The 19,225-nt window shown below is 37.4% G+C and overlaps 1 protein-coding gene across 4 annotated transcripts in view; it reads left to right on the top strand.

The window, feature by feature from the left end:
* piwil2 (piwi-like RNA-mediated gene silencing 2) overlaps nt 1-19,225 on the top strand; it is a 38,518-nt gene that overhangs the window by 3,792 nt on the left and 15,501 nt on the right. For all 4 annotated transcript variants that reach the window (XM_088417608.1, XM_088417536.1, XM_088417689.1 and 1 more), the window contains exons 3-16: nt 337-442; nt 1,402-1,519; nt 5,178-5,332; nt 7,210-7,291; nt 7,928-8,038; nt 9,940-10,057; nt 12,541-12,665; nt 12,746-12,826; nt 12,906-13,019; nt 14,336-14,524; nt 16,222-16,306; nt 18,061-18,153; nt 18,343-18,483; nt 18,612-18,725. In XM_088417608.1, the coding sequence (XP_088273734.1) occupies nt 337-442; nt 1,402-1,519; nt 5,178-5,332; nt 7,210-7,291; nt 7,928-8,038; nt 9,940-10,057; nt 12,541-12,665; nt 12,746-12,826; nt 12,906-13,019; nt 14,336-14,524; nt 16,222-16,306; nt 18,061-18,153; nt 18,343-18,483; nt 18,612-18,725 (1,632 nt within the window). The remainder of the gene's footprint in view (nt 1-336; nt 443-1,401; nt 1,520-5,177; nt 5,333-7,209; nt 7,292-7,927; nt 8,039-9,939; nt 10,058-12,540; nt 12,666-12,745; nt 12,827-12,905; nt 13,020-14,335; nt 14,525-16,221; nt 16,307-18,060; nt 18,154-18,342; nt 18,484-18,611; nt 18,726-19,225) is intronic.

Genomic DNA, 19,225 nt, shown 5'->3' with positions numbered 1-19,225 from the left:
ATATACACACACACACACAATATATATACACTATATATATATATATATATATATATATATATAATATATATATATATATATATATATATATATATATATATATATATATATACAATCATTCTAAGCCTTGTAAATGACAAATTACTTATTTCGCATTCAAATTGTGATTCAAACAGATAGGTGGAGAAAATTGGTCTGGTTTTGAGTTATGTGGATATAAGTTGCTCCACCCCCACTATGGGGGTTGAACAAGGAAAAAAAAAACCTTGACTTAATACAACTTATACATGGAGAAATATGTTTGTTTTGTTTTTTGTTTTTTTTAATTTGTTATAGGTTGATTCCCCGACACATGGTCAAGGACCTACACTGGTGTCAATGTTCAAAGGAATGGGCTTTCAACCCTCAGTGGCCTCAAGGGGAAGAGGAGCATTAGCAGATGGTGCGTATTTATTTTATTTTTGTTGTTGTTTTAGTGAAGGGATATTGTTTTTGTCTTGCTTTTGTCAACATTGACTGCAATTAAAACGTGTCACTTGTTTCGCTGTCCATACATTTGATCTGTAGGCAGCATTAGACTAGGATGAGACTAAAAACAGTCTCTTAATGTGAGTTTGTGTGAGATGTTAGTCTTTCCCAAATCTCAGTCTTCTGCTTATGCTTTAGCATAAACAGCATAATCTTATGCTGCATTCACACTGAACGTGCCACAAAGTGCGTCGTTTACGCTCTCTGCGAGGCGTTTTGTCGGCAGGTCATGATGATCTCTTTTGTGAAGACACTTTTTGTCGCGCGATGGGAGTGAGCTTGCTGTGCACTTTCCTGGCCCCTGTGTGAGACGTTGAACATTCTCGATTCATTCCTGGCCCCTGTGTGAGACGTTGAACATTCCCGAAGCTGATTGGCTGTTGCGTCATGCACCAAAAGATAAAATTTCTTAACCGGGGCCGCACGTCACTCCATCGCGCCAACTACATTGACTACAATACAAAACTGTCTGCTTTTATGCCTCCATTGTGTTCGATGCGAACGCAGCATTAGTCTCGCTAAGAAAAATGATGTTAATTAAAGGGAGTGTGTAATTTTTCGCATGCGCCCGTAGGGCATTACGGTAAATGCAGCAATACACACTCCTCCGACTGTCGATAGCTATAACTGACACACATGTAACACATTTACAGTCACTGCATTGTGTGTCGGATGTGTAATGATTTATATTTCTATGTGGGAGGCTTTGCAAAATATAATTGAGAAGCACTACACTAAAATAACCAGCGAAACAGGAAAAATGTGTTTGGATGCAGTTTTTGTTTACAAACCATGTTTAGGTATACTGTATTTTTTTTTCTTAGGACTGCATTAGCACGTTAATCAGAAATTTCAATTCAATTACTTTTGCAGAAAAAAACGAAGTTGGACAGACGGAACAGTTAAAGCAGCCAAGTCCGGATTTACATGCTGTAGCCAGTAGCCGACACTCCATTGTCCACACACAAGCAGTGATTGGCAGAGGAAGAAGGTAATGACAAGATGAGAACAGCATCTCCTACATATGATGGAATAGTATACAGTGCACAAAGTTATAGAGTTTTGTTTTGTTTTTTTTGCCCCTTCATGGAACAACACAGAATTGGAAGGTATTTTCAGTGGTGGGTATGCAGCAGCTATCCAGAGTGGGGGCGTGGGGGCTGCGCTGTTGTCAGCGGTATTGATTGTTTGGTGTTAGGCCTGGTTAATATGTCCCATGTTTTTCTCTGTTGCTGCAGCGTGTTTTGCTTTGACTTCATTGGTTTCCGTAGTTTACGCCTTCTTCATGTTTCCCTTGCACTCACGTCAGAGTAGGCTAGCACAACATTTCTATGTCCTAAGAGAGCGAACCTCTGTTCCCAAGATTGAAGTTGCATCCCATTGGCAAGACATTGAGGTTTTGGAGTCTGTGAATAAGGCAGTTCAGTCACTCAAAACTTTACAGCTGGAAAGTATGTCAATCTCCTGCATTAAACCTGTTTACCATTTGTTCACAACTTGTCTTTTACGACCTGAGGAAGATGATACTGAGCATATTAAAACAATAAACATGAACATACTGGGATACCGTGATAGAACCTACAATGACCCTGTTAAGGATTAGGATTAAAGGAATACTGTGTAATTTTTCGCATGCGCCTGTGGGAGCTTTTGGGGAATTACAATAAACGCAGCACATCCTGCTGTTCGTAGCTATAACCGACATGGCGACATCCAGAGGAGTGCCACACCCCATGTAATATAATTTAATGATAACTAGACCTCTGATTATATTTAAAACATACTGTTGGTTGTTAGGAGCACATTTATTTGCAAGTTTTTTTCATTAACTTAACAATAATTTTATCATTTTTAAAGGAAAACAGTCTAAATCTTACATATTGCCCCTATAAGAATGTCAGAGCGTAATTTTCATCCGTTGTAATTGTCGGGATAGACATTACGTCAAATGTCCCTCAGATGTCCATCAGTCTGCCACGCCCCTTTTGCTGACTAAAATGTAAGCCAACGGGCTTGTGTGTTTGTCTGCTGTACTGCTGCATCTTTAGCGTACAAGCTGATGGACTTTAGAGTACAAACTGCAATCACTTTATAGTCAATGAGTGAGGTTAAGTGAATAAACTGGGTTGGTTCAAGTAACTGCTTCACAGCTGTTACACATCTGATTTTACTGGGGAGTTTTTCTTTTTGAGCTCCCTTTGTGAGTCAAGGTTTCATTAACCAAAATGGATACTATACGCTAGCTCACTCAGATGGCTTATGCCAGCCAAAAGTTAAAAATGATGTTTAAAATTATGTTGAATTTTTTTTCTTTTTCTTTTTAAATATGATTTACATAAAGATATTGATTGCTGATAAGACCATTCTGAAATGCATTTCCACCGCAACAAGGTCACTCTTTTGCACAACAAATTTACAAGCTTTTTCTGATTGGCTCTTGGCCAGGAAATGCAAGATAGAAGTTTTTTAATTCCCTAATTCAAGGCTTTTTTGTGTGTGTGAAATCAAGCTCAGCAATACTTTGTTTTACTTGTTGGATACCGATTCAATTTACACACATTTGAATGGAAACTGTCACCTGCAATAGTTGGTCAAGCAGTTATAAGCGAAAACCCACATCTAGCGATTGAATATCATAATTGTAAATCATGTTAATTCCTCCTCGTGGACATGATTGCCTATTGCACTATGGTCCCACCGGATTCACTGAGATGCAAATGAAACTTATGGTATGTATTACTATTAGTCAAGGATTCTTTGTAGATTACTTTTAAAAATTCCCACTTCTATATATTAGCTTAGTTTTATTGTCCCATCAGTATTTTATAATAATAATAATATTAACGTACCAGAGAAGTAAAAATTATTACCAATCATCTACAATACATAGTAACCAGTGTAATCTATGGTAAAACCTACTTATAGTACATATGATCAATATATTTCCGCAATACTAGATTGTTGATTCACAGGAAATTGTACTACACAACCTACCGTGTTGACAGTCAGCCCAGCATTGCTTGTTGTGGATGCCACTAGAATTTGTAGATAAGTGTGTAATAAACCTGCTATGATGCCATTTCATGTCATTGCTATGATTTCCTATTATTGCTATGATTTCCTATACCCACTGCAATTTTTTTTAAAAGCTGTTGGGGACACATTGTGAAAGGGTCAAAGGATCAAAGCAAATAACATTGCATATGGTGGCTTTGCATTTGAAAAAACAGGTAAAATGGGTTCTTCAAAACACGTTTTTTTTTTTTTTTAAATCTTGATTACAGTATATGTATAAAAGAGGGGAAAGCATACAAAGAAGTCCAAAAATCTCATGAGCTTAAATGCCACAAGATTTTTCATTCTGGCATGCAACAAGATTCATTTCCTTTTCACTTTTTCTGAAAGTACATTTTCTTGAGACAGAAGAGCATGGAAGGGTAACAAGGTTGATGGATAGGTGTGCGTGCTACACTCCCGTACAGTAGGTGGCAGTATGCGCCTAAACATTCGTTGCAATCTGCAATTAATTGAAAAGGAGAAAAAGAAATACACGATGCTCTGATTACTTTTAAATCATCTTTGTAGCAACATTTTGGTTTTCCGCTTGAGAAAAAGGATGGTAACACATTGACTAGCCAGCTTTTCAAAAACACCTTCAAATAAGTAAGAAACAAATAAGAAATGCTTATGCATCTCCACTGGACCCATCAAGTGACTATCAAAAAAATTAAGCATATTGGTAGGTACATCGTGCTCGATATGAAGCCATTTTTGACTGTGGAAGGCAGTGGATTTCAGCGGCTAATTCACCTCTTTGAGCCGCGGTACAAGATACCGTTTCAACATCAAGTCAAACTTTAGTTCCAACTAGTCATGGGTCAATAACCTTAATCGCAATAAATTGCGACTTTGAAATTCCTGATTATTAAGAACCGACCAAATTTGTCAAAACCGGTCAATTTTTCTTCCCTAATGGGCAATTGCAGGCTGCAGCAGAAGCCTCGTCTCAATGTGACTCATACTTTTTGGCCACCTCAGCCAATCACGTCCACTTCCTGGATTGTCTGCTTCAGTTCAGCTTTAGTTAATGCAGCTAATTAGCATGGCTAACATTTTGATCCTTCTTTCACTGACCATTTTATGCGACATCACTTACCGGTGTGCATGTCTTATCCACAGCAGGTGCTATAGTTACTGCCCAAAGATCACAGGCAGGGGAAGCTGATTGGAGGACACGGCAGGTAAACAGACAGGTGGACAAATTCAAACTAATAAGAACGCATACAATAAAGGCAGACGCGAGTGGAACAGAAACAAGAACTAGGAACATTAACAAACTCCCACCAAAAAAAACACAACACCAAAAAACAACAAATATGACAAATTCATTCAAAGGTATTATCCATAAAATGACAGAACTGAAAACTTAATTCAAATTTATGTAAAATGACCACAAAAGGGCAGTGTGCGTGTGTCCCCCGTCCCCCCATTTGTTTTCATGGTTATAAAATGTAAAGTGCAGGTGTGTGACACTATAGGTGACCGATTTTATAAGGTCTAAATATATTCCCGTTTTTTCTAGTATCATTTTGTCTTGGTTATCCCTATGAATTTTACTAATGGCTAACCTGGCCTCTGAACTCTTACAGCTTTCTTGGCCAAGATATTTCCATTAGCATGATGGAGGGATTTGGACGAGCATCAATGCCTGCACTTGGACGTGGAGGAGAATGCTCTTTACCTCTTTCCTCCTTTCCTCTGGAAAGTGTTCAGGCTCATTCTTTTCCATCTGAGCCAAAAGCAGGTAATCATTATAAGCTCTCCAACACAGGTAATAAGTCTAAAAGTTTAAAAATTACACACGTGTACAACATCGAATGCATTAATCACAGTCAGCAATGGATTACTCTCCAAAATCTTTCACTAATAAGGGGGCAACCACTCTTTTTTTTTCTTTTTTTTTTTTTTTTTTGTTAATCCTCACTCGGGTGAAGTCAAAAGTATTCCGGATTACTTTAGGCAAGTGGTGGGATACAGGCGAATGAATGCAGCAGGTGCTATGACAGGGGTCTCAGACTCCCAATATTAATTTGGAATACCTAGGGGACTCTCATATTATTGTTGCAAATTTGCAACGCCTGCCTGGAGAGGGTTAACACCCCCCTAACACCACCCTATAAACTATATTGCAGAGAAACATGCTGTGGCGGTTTTCTGCTTGCCAAACAGACGACTGTAATCGCACATGCCAATTGCACGTGCCAGTGGCACGCCTCGCATGTCAACGTAGAATAAAGCCCGTAGCTGACCAAACCTATTAACAGGGAAAGCAGAGTTAATACTCGAAAGTCGAATTTATTACAACAGCGCTCTATTTTGTCCTCACCGTATTCTTTTGGCAATGCAGTCTCACACGATATCACTGGGCAGCTGAAGAAATTTAAGCAGTGTTTTACAATGTTCCCTCATTTTTCGTGGTTAATGGAGACCAAAAAAAAAAAAACCCTGCAAAAGGTGAAATAGGACCTCTTTCCTCCCCAGAAATGTTCATGCATATGTGGGTACCAGATTTTTAAAATGTGAAAGTATTTATACTTATCAATACGAGATAAAGATTAATACAATATAGGTTTACTTAAATCTTTAAATATTAAATGTTATACAGTAACTGTACTCTTATCCCTTCCCGTTTTCATCTCTAGACCATAGTCGGGGAACATGGAGGACCGCAGTAACGGCGGACGTCAACCTAGAGTGGGGCCCAATGCCAACTAAACATGAAAACGGGGAAGCAGAGTTTACACTCCAAATTCCAATTTATTACAACTTTCAACATCTTCCAAACATTCTATTTTGTCCTCACCACATTCCTCTGGCTGTGCGTTCTCACTTGCGTGTGAGGTGAAGACTGCTGCTGGCAATACAGTTAGTCTTATATATGTAGTCTACAGCTTGGACGAGACTGGCCACACAATGAATCAGCTCACATGCCCTCCTACAAGACACGTGATTGGCTCCCACCATAAGCAGCGACCAACAAGGACAGGAATGGATTACAACCTCTTGGTAGGAGTGAATTACAACTCTTCCCTGATTGGTCAATGATGTGTGAGGAGCCAATCACGTGTCTTGTAAAATGTATCCCTGTTTTCATGTTTGGAAGGAAGAAAAAAAAAAAACTGGTTTGCTGAGCATTAATCACTAGTTCTAGAATGCTGCTGTAGCCTACATTTTATGGTGCAAATACGCCATTTACTGATGGGGTCCACTCTAGGTTGATGCCCTTATATGCTGTAATGTCATGACTCACTGTCTGTAGAATGTCAAACAATGGTTTAATTTAAGACAAAGTGCTTTTGTTTATGGCTGAACATGACTGAATATTAAAAGACTATTAGACACCTTCATTAGAACATTGACGGCGTGAAGCTCATCAGTAATAATTTATGATCTATTTCACATTTAAGGCCATGGGGTTTGAAGCGTGAGAAAAAGCTGGTAGTCAGAAAATACTGTATATCTTTTTCCTTCCCTTCAAGGGTTGATGAAACTTTAAATGACCAACTTTCCCTCAAATCCAGTTATCCTAAATTAAGGCATAAATCATCCATCTATCACTTCATCATTTTGCACTAATTAATGAAACAACCATTAACAGTTTGCTATGGTAATTCCTTTTAGAAATTGTGTCCATCATTCAAAAGGAGCAACACACTTCTGCTGTTGTTCCAAGAAAGACAAATTTGAAAATGGAGGCAGAACGGTAAGATTACTTTTTTTGCCTCTCAACTGTATTACGAGTTAAGAATAAACTATCATCCATTTTTTTGTTTGTTTTTATTCCTAATGTCACTGAGCTCTTTGAAATAGTTTTTTATCAAGCAATACCTTCCAAATTCAGGCTTAGTTACTGTACATTTCTCGTGTGCATCATAGCCCTTCCACATGGGGACATATTCTCCTATAATCTTAAATTACAAAAATGCACAGCCACACACTTTGGGATCCACCACACAAGATAATTTCATCAAGTGTGACATTTAACAAATAAAGCTTTATGAAATTACATAATTATTTAAATGAAAAATCCACTGTCAAGAAATTAGGGCCCCACTCAATAGACTCACACTCTAAAGTGGTTGCCCACTGATTTCCAGATTATGCATGTTGATATGCCTGAAGTCTGGACAGGAGAATTAGCGTACCTTAAAAGTTCGCTATCCATATAGCTGGACTTGTAAAAAATTAATAAAAAACTTAGGCACGAATTGGAAAAACGTCCCTGAAATGAAATGAAAATATACTGTGTTGGGTATCATAATTTATGTCCGCTAATATTTCATGTTTTTTTGTTTTGTTTTGTTTTGTTTTGTTTTTTTGGGTCCATTTTCTTTGTCAGCACACCACTCAACAAAGCTGGATCAAAAGGTTCTGCTATAACCATCGGCTCAAATTACATTCCAATTCACTGCAAGAATGAAGCTGTTTATCAGTACCATGTGACATTTACGTAAGTAACACTGACCCATTTCTTGTTTTACTCTTCATCAGCTTTAGCATATTTGTGCTTTTGGGTACACTTTTTCTGTGATAAAAGTCTTCCACTGTCCCTGCACTGCACAAGTATACCAAATTACATGGATGCAGTTGTCTGCATGTGACAACTTAACTTTTTCTACTGTACCTATTCATCTGGAGTGAGCCGCTATTGCGACTAATAATTTATATTTCAGTTTTACCAAGCAAAAAAAGAAAAAATAATAATACACGGTCTATATATCTACAACCCTACAAGAGAAATACATGATATTACAATTAATTTCAAATCACCTTGAGTAGTTTAGTTTTCACTTGAAGTAAAGGATGCTGTAATATTGGCAAGAATATTACGCCAACTGCAGCTAACACATGCTGCATGCAAGTACAGTATCTACAGTACGTTTGTTTACATTTACATGATAACTTGGCAATTTTCCTGCAGTTTAATTAAAAAGAAAATAACTGGAAAATTTGCCATTATTTTATATTACAAAGTTTGCAAGATTCTATCTTGTGAGATGGTTCGGCTTTTGGGATTTGTGTCTTGTCCCATCCGTAATTGTTTCCAATGTCTACTTGAGGATGACTATCCTTTTATTGTTTATTAGGCATGGGCCGATGTCCGATTCTGAGTAAAACTGAAAGCAGAAATATTGTTGTAACACGGTATTTTCATTATGCTTATTAAATGAGCTTTTTTGAAATACAGTCAAGACGGGTTCGCATAGGACTAGAAAAACAAAACCTGGATATATAAAGAAAACTGATGATGTGGGAGATAGTGGTGAGAGTAGATGACATCTCCTTTAAGAGTAGTAGTTGTGCACATGTTATTTTTGGGGGAAAATGTTTATTAATCAAAACTTAGAAAAAGGAAAAAAAGAAACATCCTTTTTTTATTCTGTCTTGCAAAGCAGACCGAAGTTGTGTAATTATTTGCATATCATTAGATTGAAGCAGGAATCATTTTTGCTTGAATTGAATCATGTTCAATCGAAAATTGATTCTGAATTGAATCGTCGACCCCAAAATCAAATCGTGACACAAAGATTATCGCTCCTAATTTTGTCCTTTTTATTGCACAATTTTGGGGACTCCATACATTTCTGTCAGGACCCATACTAAGTACAGAGGACCCATTCTTAGAATTGTGAGTCCCAGGGATCTAACACTTTCCTGAGGTAAAATGAGCATTGGAATTGTTCGATGGATGGCAGATGATGTCCCCTTCAATAGATTCAAAAGCCTCATCAACCTCATGCATGAGCTTGTGATTTGAATTAACTGAAGAATCAAGACGTTAACTGTGATTCATATTTCATTGCACATGAACTACTGGATAGTTCAACAAAAAGTGCAGAAAAGGAAAGACAAAGAATGATAAAATGAAAAAGTCTCCAGTTGTGACAATTGTGGCAGATAAAAGCACACTCGGCCAGCGTAAAACATCTGGTACTGTACATTCAAATTGTTGATCTGGAAACTGAGTAATGGTTTAGAGTCTTTAACCTAAAATGATTTCCAAAACCTTTTCAACCAAAGGTTTTGCGATTAGGATTTATTTTTTTTTTATTATTAAATTTCACATAAAATGAATTGTTCATACCTATAACTTGTTCTATAATGGCGGTATATGCTACCTGACTTCAGTTACAACACCTGAGCGACAAACTCACATCCCATCAAAACAGTAGAGCTCATAACTCGCGTCGAACTGTATTAGCACTGATAAGAGCGATGACATTTTAAAACCACAGTAAACGGTCAAACAGTAATCGGTTCATGCCTATTCTCTACTCATCATATTGTTATTTGCATATGTACATGCTTGTGAAAATATTTTGAAAAAATGGTTGTCCACTGTTTCTCCAGACCTAATGTGGAATCCATGTCAATGCGTTTTGCAATGATGAAAGATCACCGTTTGACCACAGGAGAAGTTACGGCTTTTGATGGCTGTATACTCTACCTCCCCCTCCAACTAAAGGACGTAAGTATTAAAGAATTTAAGCAGAAAACATTTTTGTCTCTTGCCAACCAAGGGCGTCAAACACCCAACTATCTTATGTCTTATAAGATTGCCTTGTAAGTTTATCCTTTGGTGTGAGATGTGTTATTTGTAGGACAGAGCGCTATGGAATTTTGTTTCCTTTGTCTGTCTTTCTCTAGTCATTCTGGACCATTAAATTTCAAAGTAATAAACCAAACAGTAGTCCAAAAATCCAACATTTATTAAAAAATCTAAAGAATTCACTATCAAACAAGTACTCCAAGTTTCAGGCATTCTCTCTATTAAAACAAACATTGGCCTGTCTAAACCCACCTGGTGATTTCGCATGAACTGACCAATATCAAGGCTGGCTATCAAGTGTGTGTGCGTGTGTGTGTGTATGTGTGTTAGGGGAGGGAATTTTCGTCTTTCGTGATTCGATTCCAATTTTGGGGTCTACCATTTATTCAAATGATTTTGATTCAAAATGATTCGATACAATTTAAGGCTTTTACCACTAATTGAATATGAATTAAATAAAATTACGTTTAAAAATTACAAAATAAAATAATAAATACAATTTTTTTAAAAATCAAATACTTGACCCACCAAAACAACTGTTCCCACTTATTTCAATGCAAAATCCCTTGTTCTTTCTTTCCTCAGAAAGACTTCAATGACTTGCTTATAGAGTTTGTGCGTTTCAGTTCTAATAAGAAATCAAGTTTGAATTTTGTAATTGCTGTTGATGTTGTAAAGCGAAAAATGCAGTAAAAACTGAATGAAAAACTTAGTAATCCACTTCGTAACTTGAAAAACCATAAGCCAGAGACGCCGTAACCAGGGGATCCATATATATAGGAAAAATAAATACAAAATTAAATTCACTTTTGTTATAATTACAATAATAATGTCAGGATACGTTAGTGTGAAGGGAATCATATATTAGGGTATCATTATGTGCTTATTTCATGTCTAGAATAGTGTGCATTGTCATCCATCTATGCAATCCTAGTTCATTTCGACCCTGTCCTTAGATAGAGCTGTTGACACAGGAAAGTGTGAGCTCAAGGTCCCAGCTGTCGGTGGCGCCCGGCTGGCTCTTTTGTTGCGTCTTGTAATGTGCATTGCTTTGCTGAAAGAATAAAAAGCAGGCAGGGATTCTTGAGTGGGCGAATTAGTGCCGGCAACGCATGAGTTCATTCGCCAAGCTTTTTCCATGTGCCATGGCAGAGAAAAGTCAATCTTGGCTGGTCTGAGTAACTCTTTTTGCTGCTTAGCAGCTAGGCTTGTCCTAGTCTTCTCTTAGAGATTTCTCTGACATTTAGGCCAGCAGAGAACGTGACGACCCACCACTGCATAATTCCCCGAACATAAGACGCACCTGTTTATAAGAGGCACACTTAATTTTGGGGTCAAATTCTCTTATTTCTGCTATTTCTACATCAATGGCCTTTATTTCTAACAGATTTTGAAATGCCCAACTGCATATGAATGCACCATACATCTCATTACCAGTTAGCGCACACTTGTTATATACAAAGATAGCGTATTTGTTCTTAGTGTCCCTTAATAGTGATTGAATATGATTCTTTAATGGTGGTGTGTTTATCGGTAGCTATTCAATGTTGACAATAATTTGTGATTGAAAAAACGCGAGTCACTAATCAGAACATAACAACCGTTCAAGGAAAACTTAAAAATCAAAGTCTGCTAAAGCTATTGCATTGACATTCATGTGTTATTTGATGTGTTTATTTTTGACTTGGCCAGTGTATCAGGTTGGTGGGGTGTCACGTTATGTTGTTGGAGCTTATTTAGCATGTCATTGGGCATCAAATGAATATAAACATATGAATTTGAAATTGCAAAAAATCCCTGCATACGTTTTTAAGTCCCCGCATTACTCAAGGTCCTGTTTCACCCCGAGTTGCTGAAATCCTCCCATACATGTATCTTAATGATCCAGGTGGGTTTCGTCTCTTCTGCTTGACATGACTACTCCTCCTCCTCTGACAGCAAATTTGCAATGTCAATTGAACATGGTGTCTTCACAAGAAGACTGCATGTTTGTGCAACCCACAAACCATGTGACAGATTGAACCATGGCAATTGTTCTGGACAGATCACAGATTTACTTTATCCAAACCTGGTATTCTTGAAGACAAATGAACTGTCAATCACAAATTACTTGGTATAGTCAGTGGGCGCTTGATTCTCAGTTTAGCCATTCCATGTGTTCAGTCCAAAAAGCACAAACAACGATTTGAAACCGCTTATTTTGAGCCTTGTTCATATTCCTCGCCCCTTTCTGTTTTATATTCACCAGAGTGCTTTGTAGATCTTAAACGTTTTTAGCTTTAGCTAGTTGACACTTTTGTCAAGTCATTTGTCACTTTTTTGGTACTCTTCCTTAATTTGGAAGTTGTTATGTAAACAAAATTTGTGGAATAGTGATAAAGTGATATTTGGTGAATGCACAGGAGGTGGTTCTCAAGAGTTTGAGAAGAACTGACAATGAAGAAATCAAAATCCAAATAAGGATGACAAAGATATTGCATCCCAGCAGTGATCTATGTATCCCACTCTACAATGTCGTTCTCAGGAGGTACTTTTTTTTTTGGGGGGGGGGGGGGGGGGGGTTGTTTGTTAAAAAAATAAACATATTTTTCTCTCCTATCTTTCAAGGGTTATGAAAATAATTGGATTGAAACTTATAGGTAGAAATCATTATGATCCTGAAAGTGCATTAGTACTTGGCAAACATCGGTAAGTATCATGTTGATCTGTTGACTGAGACTGGTTCTATTTGAAAATGTTAAACTTGTTTTGTGTTAATGTTTTGTAGACTGCAGGTGTGGCCAGGCTATACAACATGTATCAAACAAACAGATGGAGGTCTGTACTTGTGTGTTGATGTCTCTCACAAAGTTCTGCGAAATGACTCTGTTCTGGATATCATGTGAGTTAACGTAAAATCAGTTGCAGAAAACGTTTGCAGAAATCAGTTTCCAAATTTGTTAAATCCAAATGTTAAAATAAAAAGGGGGGGGGGGGGGGGGGGGGGTGAAAATTAACCATCTCAAGGCTCTGTCGGAAGCTGCAATCACCTGTCACAACGTCATACTTCTACGAGCCACTTAAGATAGAAAAATTCCACACAAAAAAAAACTGCATTGACTTGGAATCCTGCCAAATCAATACCTGGGTATAAGAACCTCTTTCATATAACAGTAGATGTATGTGATGACGCCTACGCAACATGAGCTGGTCTGAGCAGAGTTTTTCATTTTGACCATTTATATTGGAGCGTAACGGCCGAGCCTATTCAACTATTCCTCTAGCTCGTATCATCGTTTGAAATTTTTGCATCTGGGAGACCCAAAACCCGTCAAAGTCTTAAAAAGCCACTGCTGATATTTTTGGTGTTTTAACCTGTTTTAACCTCCTCTTAAAGAGGGCCTTTAAAGTCAACAGGGTGCTGACCTTTCTCGCTTTGCGGAAATATTTTGTTTAGATTTGGTGACACATTTAATGTTAGAAAATCATCACTTGTAAACATTCATTAGCACAAACATGTCACTGCCCTAAATATGTTGCTTAAGTTGTTCATTCTATCTACGTCTGGGCTTTAAAGACCTCTGTCGCAGCCTCCATCATTTGGAAAAATAATTGAGAAAAAAACAGGCGTTAGCACGTTGGCAGACAAAAATGGCCTATGCGCACAATTACATTCATTGTTGTTAGCGCCACAATTAAGCTGTCCAAGAGTTGGAATATGTGGAGACTTATTTTGTAGGTGCGGCAAGAACTGTTGAATAAATGTTTGTGACATGTTTTCAATCACAAGGCACATAACTGGGAAGAGTGATAGAAGACTGGTTAGCACGGCCAGTTAAGAGGTCACAGGTTTGACTCCTTCTCCTTCTGTACATAATACACTGGTCATGTGTTGCAATGCGGCCATTGTTTCGTATGCGAGAGTACAAAGACACCTTAGTTCCACTTTTCTATTATACACAAACAGCGCCACTTTACACAGGCCACTGTCAAAGTGAAAGAACTTGAAATATCTTATATCACCATGTTTTTAAAAGTGAAGACAATTTGTAAGATCATGTGACATGATATGTCTTCATATAACACATAAAATGACGAATCTGGCTCGGGAGTCTTGCGTTAGACAACTGGTTTGGACAAGGACTAAGCTGACTTTTCCACAAAAAGTGCATATTGGCATCCAAAAAAAAAAAACGTTTTTATTTTTCATCCTGACAGGAACGTCCTCTACAAAAACAGCAAAGAGAAATTTCAAGATGAATGTGCAAAAGAACTTGTTGGTAGCATCATCATCACCCGCTACAACAACCGGACTTATCGCATTGATGACATTGAATGGAACAAGTCACCCAAAGACACCTTCACTTTGATGGATGGCACAAAAACCACTTTTGTGGACTACTACAGGTAGGACAACTGTCTTGGAAATGATCAGCTCTATGCAGCGAAGTTACACGTTGAAACAGGTTTATAGTTTTCCACCATAATTCCGCTGTATACTTTGACATAATTTGGCCCTCAGTGAGAACTTATTGGGAACCCTGAAATCTTGTGGTATTCTAATCTTGAGTTGTATGCAGTTTCATCCCATCCCTCTTTATTAATTTTAACTCCACAGTCCTTTGCTTATTTGTTTAAAACTGATTTTTTTTTTTTTTTTTTTTTTTAATTTTGTTACACAAATTACCATTCATCACCGTAAACACCCAGAAAAGTATTTATAATTGGTGCCTTTGGGTACCGGGTTAGAGTCAATCAAATCAATCATTCAAATTTTATTTGTATAGCCCTGAATCACCGAAGTCTCAAATTGCTTCCCTCAGTTACCCTTCTAGTTTAGTGATGTTCTGACAATCCATGTAGAAATATTTTAATGTAATTTCTTACATCACCAAAACTTTGATTTTTTTAATGTTTGAAACTTTGCATTCCAGTAAACCCTCACTACTTTGCGGTTCCACTATCTTGGATTCATCGCATCGCGGATTTTTTTTCCCTTACGCAGATTCACAAATTCAAGGATTTTTTTTCATCACATATTGAACTTTTGCAATAGCTCCCAAGTGTGCTGCTCCCGCGAACGCTTGTACTGAGCCTAAACGGTAACAAAAAATGATGACAATTGCTGTGAAGGTGATACTTCTTTAAGGCAAAAGTTACAAGGCAATGGCCTGCCATTTGGGAGTGAACGAATCTACCGTTCACTAGGACGAGCGAACATTAGAAGACGGCTGAAAATCTGCTGAAATCACCTATGGCAATTCAGCAAAGCGAGATGTTACGAGTCGTAATAAAACAATCGTCCATATGGAAGTTGCTTTAGCAATCTGGATTGCCGTTTGCCGACGGAAGAAGAAATAGTGAAGCCCTTTTTTGACTCGCGCAGCTGCAGTCATATTAGTAGCGGCCTTGGAAAGTTTCCAACGGTCTGGTGAACGTCTCCTCTGTTTCTTCCTCCTGCCTGTGTGTTGACAACAACAGCGCGGGGGCGCGCTTCATGAATAATACAGCGCATGCCTGTGGAGTTTTAATCTACTCCCGCCCCAACTCCTGCCCCACAGGCACGTTCGTGTCAGTCATGAAGCGCACCCACAGCAAAAGGCACACACACACACATTGTCGGGGCAGAGAGACACACAGTAAGGAGCAGACGTTCGCCAGCCCAAATCTCTTACCTAGATTTCTTTTATAATAAAATAGTATTTCAAGTGTGAACTCTCCACTGTGATCATCTTTGATCATGTACATATTAGACTTGAATTCAATGTCCGGGCCGCGTCTCATATGACCGCAGCAGTGCAAGACTTTAAAGGAAAAGGGGATCAGTTCACTACTGTATAGTGTACAAGGTTTAACAATTTAAGATTCAAGCAAATATGTGTACTGCAGTAATATTTGTCTGAAACAATATGTATAGCATGAAGACTTTTCACGTTAATTTTTTTTTAATCATTTATTTATTTATTTATTTATTTATTTATTTATTTATTCCAAATGTGAAAAGTGGGGTCACTAGTTGGCGGATTTTCAGCTGGTTCCAGGACATATCTACCGCGATAAATGAGGGTTCACTGTATTATGCTTTACTGTGCATTAATCAACAGCAAGAACTATGGAATTGTTATTCAAGACATGGACCAGCCTCTTCTCATCCATAAACCAAAGGAGCGATCCAAGCCAGGGGGAAAGGTAAAACTTTCAATTAGTTTTTTCCATCTTTTTGTATTTTAGAATGTGTACAGTATTACGTCAGTGACATATGACTGACACAAACAAATGATCAAATAACTAATTCTAGGTTGACTCTTAAAACCCATGCCCCCCATCCTACAGGAAGACCAAGCAGCACTCTGGATAATGTGTATTCATCGAGCTGTCGAAGTTGCACATGCTTTGACAAGATACACCATAAGCCTTATGGTGTACTGTACATAAATATGCTTATCCCTTATGGCATAAGGGATTAGCATAGTTTTTTCAAATTGTTGGGTTTTGCCTGTCAGTGTACAGTATATCTTACTCTTTCCAAATTTAATGTGTCAATTATACCTTCAAGCCACAACTTCACAATTTGAATCGTAAATTCACAAAGCTGATGATGGTTAGAACCGGCTAAGACATTGCAGCTAGCACATCAAAGACAGGAAACTGTTTGACTTCTACTATATAATGTACCCATCCGGAGATGGTAAGAGCCTATCCTACTGAGATGCAAATATTTGCAAGTTTTGACGGAGGGAGCTAATGTCTGGGATTTGTCTGGTTGATTCGACGTCGAAATTAATTGATTTTTGTCATGCAAAAATTTGTATTGATATTAATGTGGTCTAATCTAGGTTTTGAGGCATACTTGATGTTACTATCTTCAGTATAAAGATCAACTGTCAGGAGTAAAAAAAAAGCACAGAAAGTAAGGTAGTGATTGCCAAGAGACTGGACTTTTGTTGACAAAAAAATAGGTGAGACGATGCCAGGGGATGCGCAGATAACTGCAGGGAAAGAGATTTGTTTTTGCCATGTGAAGTGTGTGTAATTGTGATAACATAAGGATTGGCATTTTTTTTCAGGCACTTTGATGCATTTGGGATATTTCTGCTTGGACAAACCTTTAACTTGTATAAATTCTGTTTTAAAAAAAATATTTAACAGTTTTTGAACGTTGGTTTATATTGCTTTTTCCTTTTGTTATTGTTCAAAAGGATACAGTTTTAGGTATACTTACACAATTTTCATAAATAATAATCGTATTCATGGTTGGCTTGGCAAGTGGCGAGGGGGTAAAATGTTTTCTCTTTTCTAGGGGGCTCTTTACAAAATATAATTAAAAGCACTGGATTTTAATAGACCTAATCAATTGTTGATCAGATTATCTCTCATGGACAAAGACTGTTCTAAATGAGCAAGGAAGCTATTTCAGCACTATAAAATGGGTGCACATATCTACTTGCATTTTAGACTTAAAAAGGAAAAAGCCAGACAAACAAGACTGAGGGACAGCATTGTCCCCAGAGCTAGTAATGCTCTAAATAACAAAACAAGAACACAGTGAAAATTACAATTGCACTCCTGTGAAACTGATTTTCTATTCTGTTTATTTATTATTTATGATTCCATTAATTTTTTGTATTAATATCCACCTCTAGGAGCAGTGCTCCTAATTTCACTGTATACCTGCATACAGTTGCAAGGCATTCTCTTCTGTTCTATTCGGGTCAAGGCACTTGTAATAGGACATTCTTGTTGTCTAAAACACATCACAATGCATTTGAAAAGTGTGAACTTTCTGTTGTATGTATTGCTTCTCTCATTATCCGCAATCCAATTATTTTAATCATAACCCTAATCCAATCAAAGTGCACCAATAATAATTCAAAACATTTGTAATTCAAACAATGAACATTTCACTGTTGTAACACTTCATGATTAAAACCTATTCCTTCCAGCAAGTCATTACTGGGGAGATCCTATTAGTTCCTGAGCTGTCTTTTATGACTGGGATCCCAGAGATTATGAGGAAGGATTTCAGAGCAATGAAGGTACATTTTATTGGCATTTTATTTGTTAGCATAATTTTAGACGCATATTTTTATATCATTTTTATTTAGCTCTTGATTATCGTTTGTTCTCCGCTCATCAAAACTTAAAAAGTTGAGGTCTTTACTTCTGTGTAATTCGTCAAGTTAATTGACTGGCCGAAATTCAGCATTTATAATTGAATATTTTAGGACCTGACCATCCACATTAACATGAATGGTGAGCAGCACATCAATTCAATAAAGCAACTTCTGAAAACCATAAACAGTAACCACGACAGCAACAAAGAAGTCAGCCAGTGGGGACTCAAACTTGGTTCAGAAATTCTGCTGGTAAGTCATACTGTTAAAAAATGAGAATATTTTAACCAAATTCCATATTAAATGTTCTAAATTAAATGTTCATTACAAGTAAATCTAGACCATTTTGCTGAAGTAAAATTTCTATTTTCAATTTTCAGGTAAAGGGTAGAACTCTGCCTCTTGAAACTATCTGTGTCCAAACGTCATCATTTACCATTGGTGCTGATGGATCTTGGTCCAGAGAGGTTGTCAGGCTAGCTTCAATCAGCTCTGTAAGTAGCTGCCATTTCATAACTGTATTTTGGATAATGAATGGTACTTGACTTATGATGAAAAGTACATAAAAAAAAATTCAAATCATCATAATAGTGACCACCGCAATTTAGACATCTTTGCTGCTGTCTGGGTTCCATTGTGTTATTATTGGACATCATTAGGGTTGGGCACCGAGAATTGGGAATTATGTGGGACTGGGACTTTTGTTTTGGTTCTCCCACAATCATTCATGTATTCAAATGTCATTGCTAAACTTGAATTCCTATTTAGCTGAGTTGATCCTTGAGTAATGGGGGTACTTGAAAAGTATGCAAGGATTTTTCCCATTTTCTATTCCTATCTTTGTTATTTGATATCCCCAGATATAACAATAACATATTATAACATGCCACCAACACGATACATCAACTTCAAAATAAATACACCAAATACTATCTGGCAGTCATTGCTATAGCCTTATTTTTACTTTTTTATTTTTTATATATATATATATATA

Source organism: Hippichthys cyanospilos, chromosome 1, assembly GCF_059441005.1.
Source record: "Hippichthys cyanospilos isolate Australia breed blue-spotted pipefish chromosome 1, RoL_Hcya_1.0, whole genome shotgun sequence".
Lineage (NCBI taxonomy): Eukaryota > Metazoa > Chordata > Actinopteri > Syngnathiformes > Syngnathidae > Hippichthys > Hippichthys cyanospilos.
This window is presented reverse-complemented; position numbering and strand designations above follow the sequence as displayed.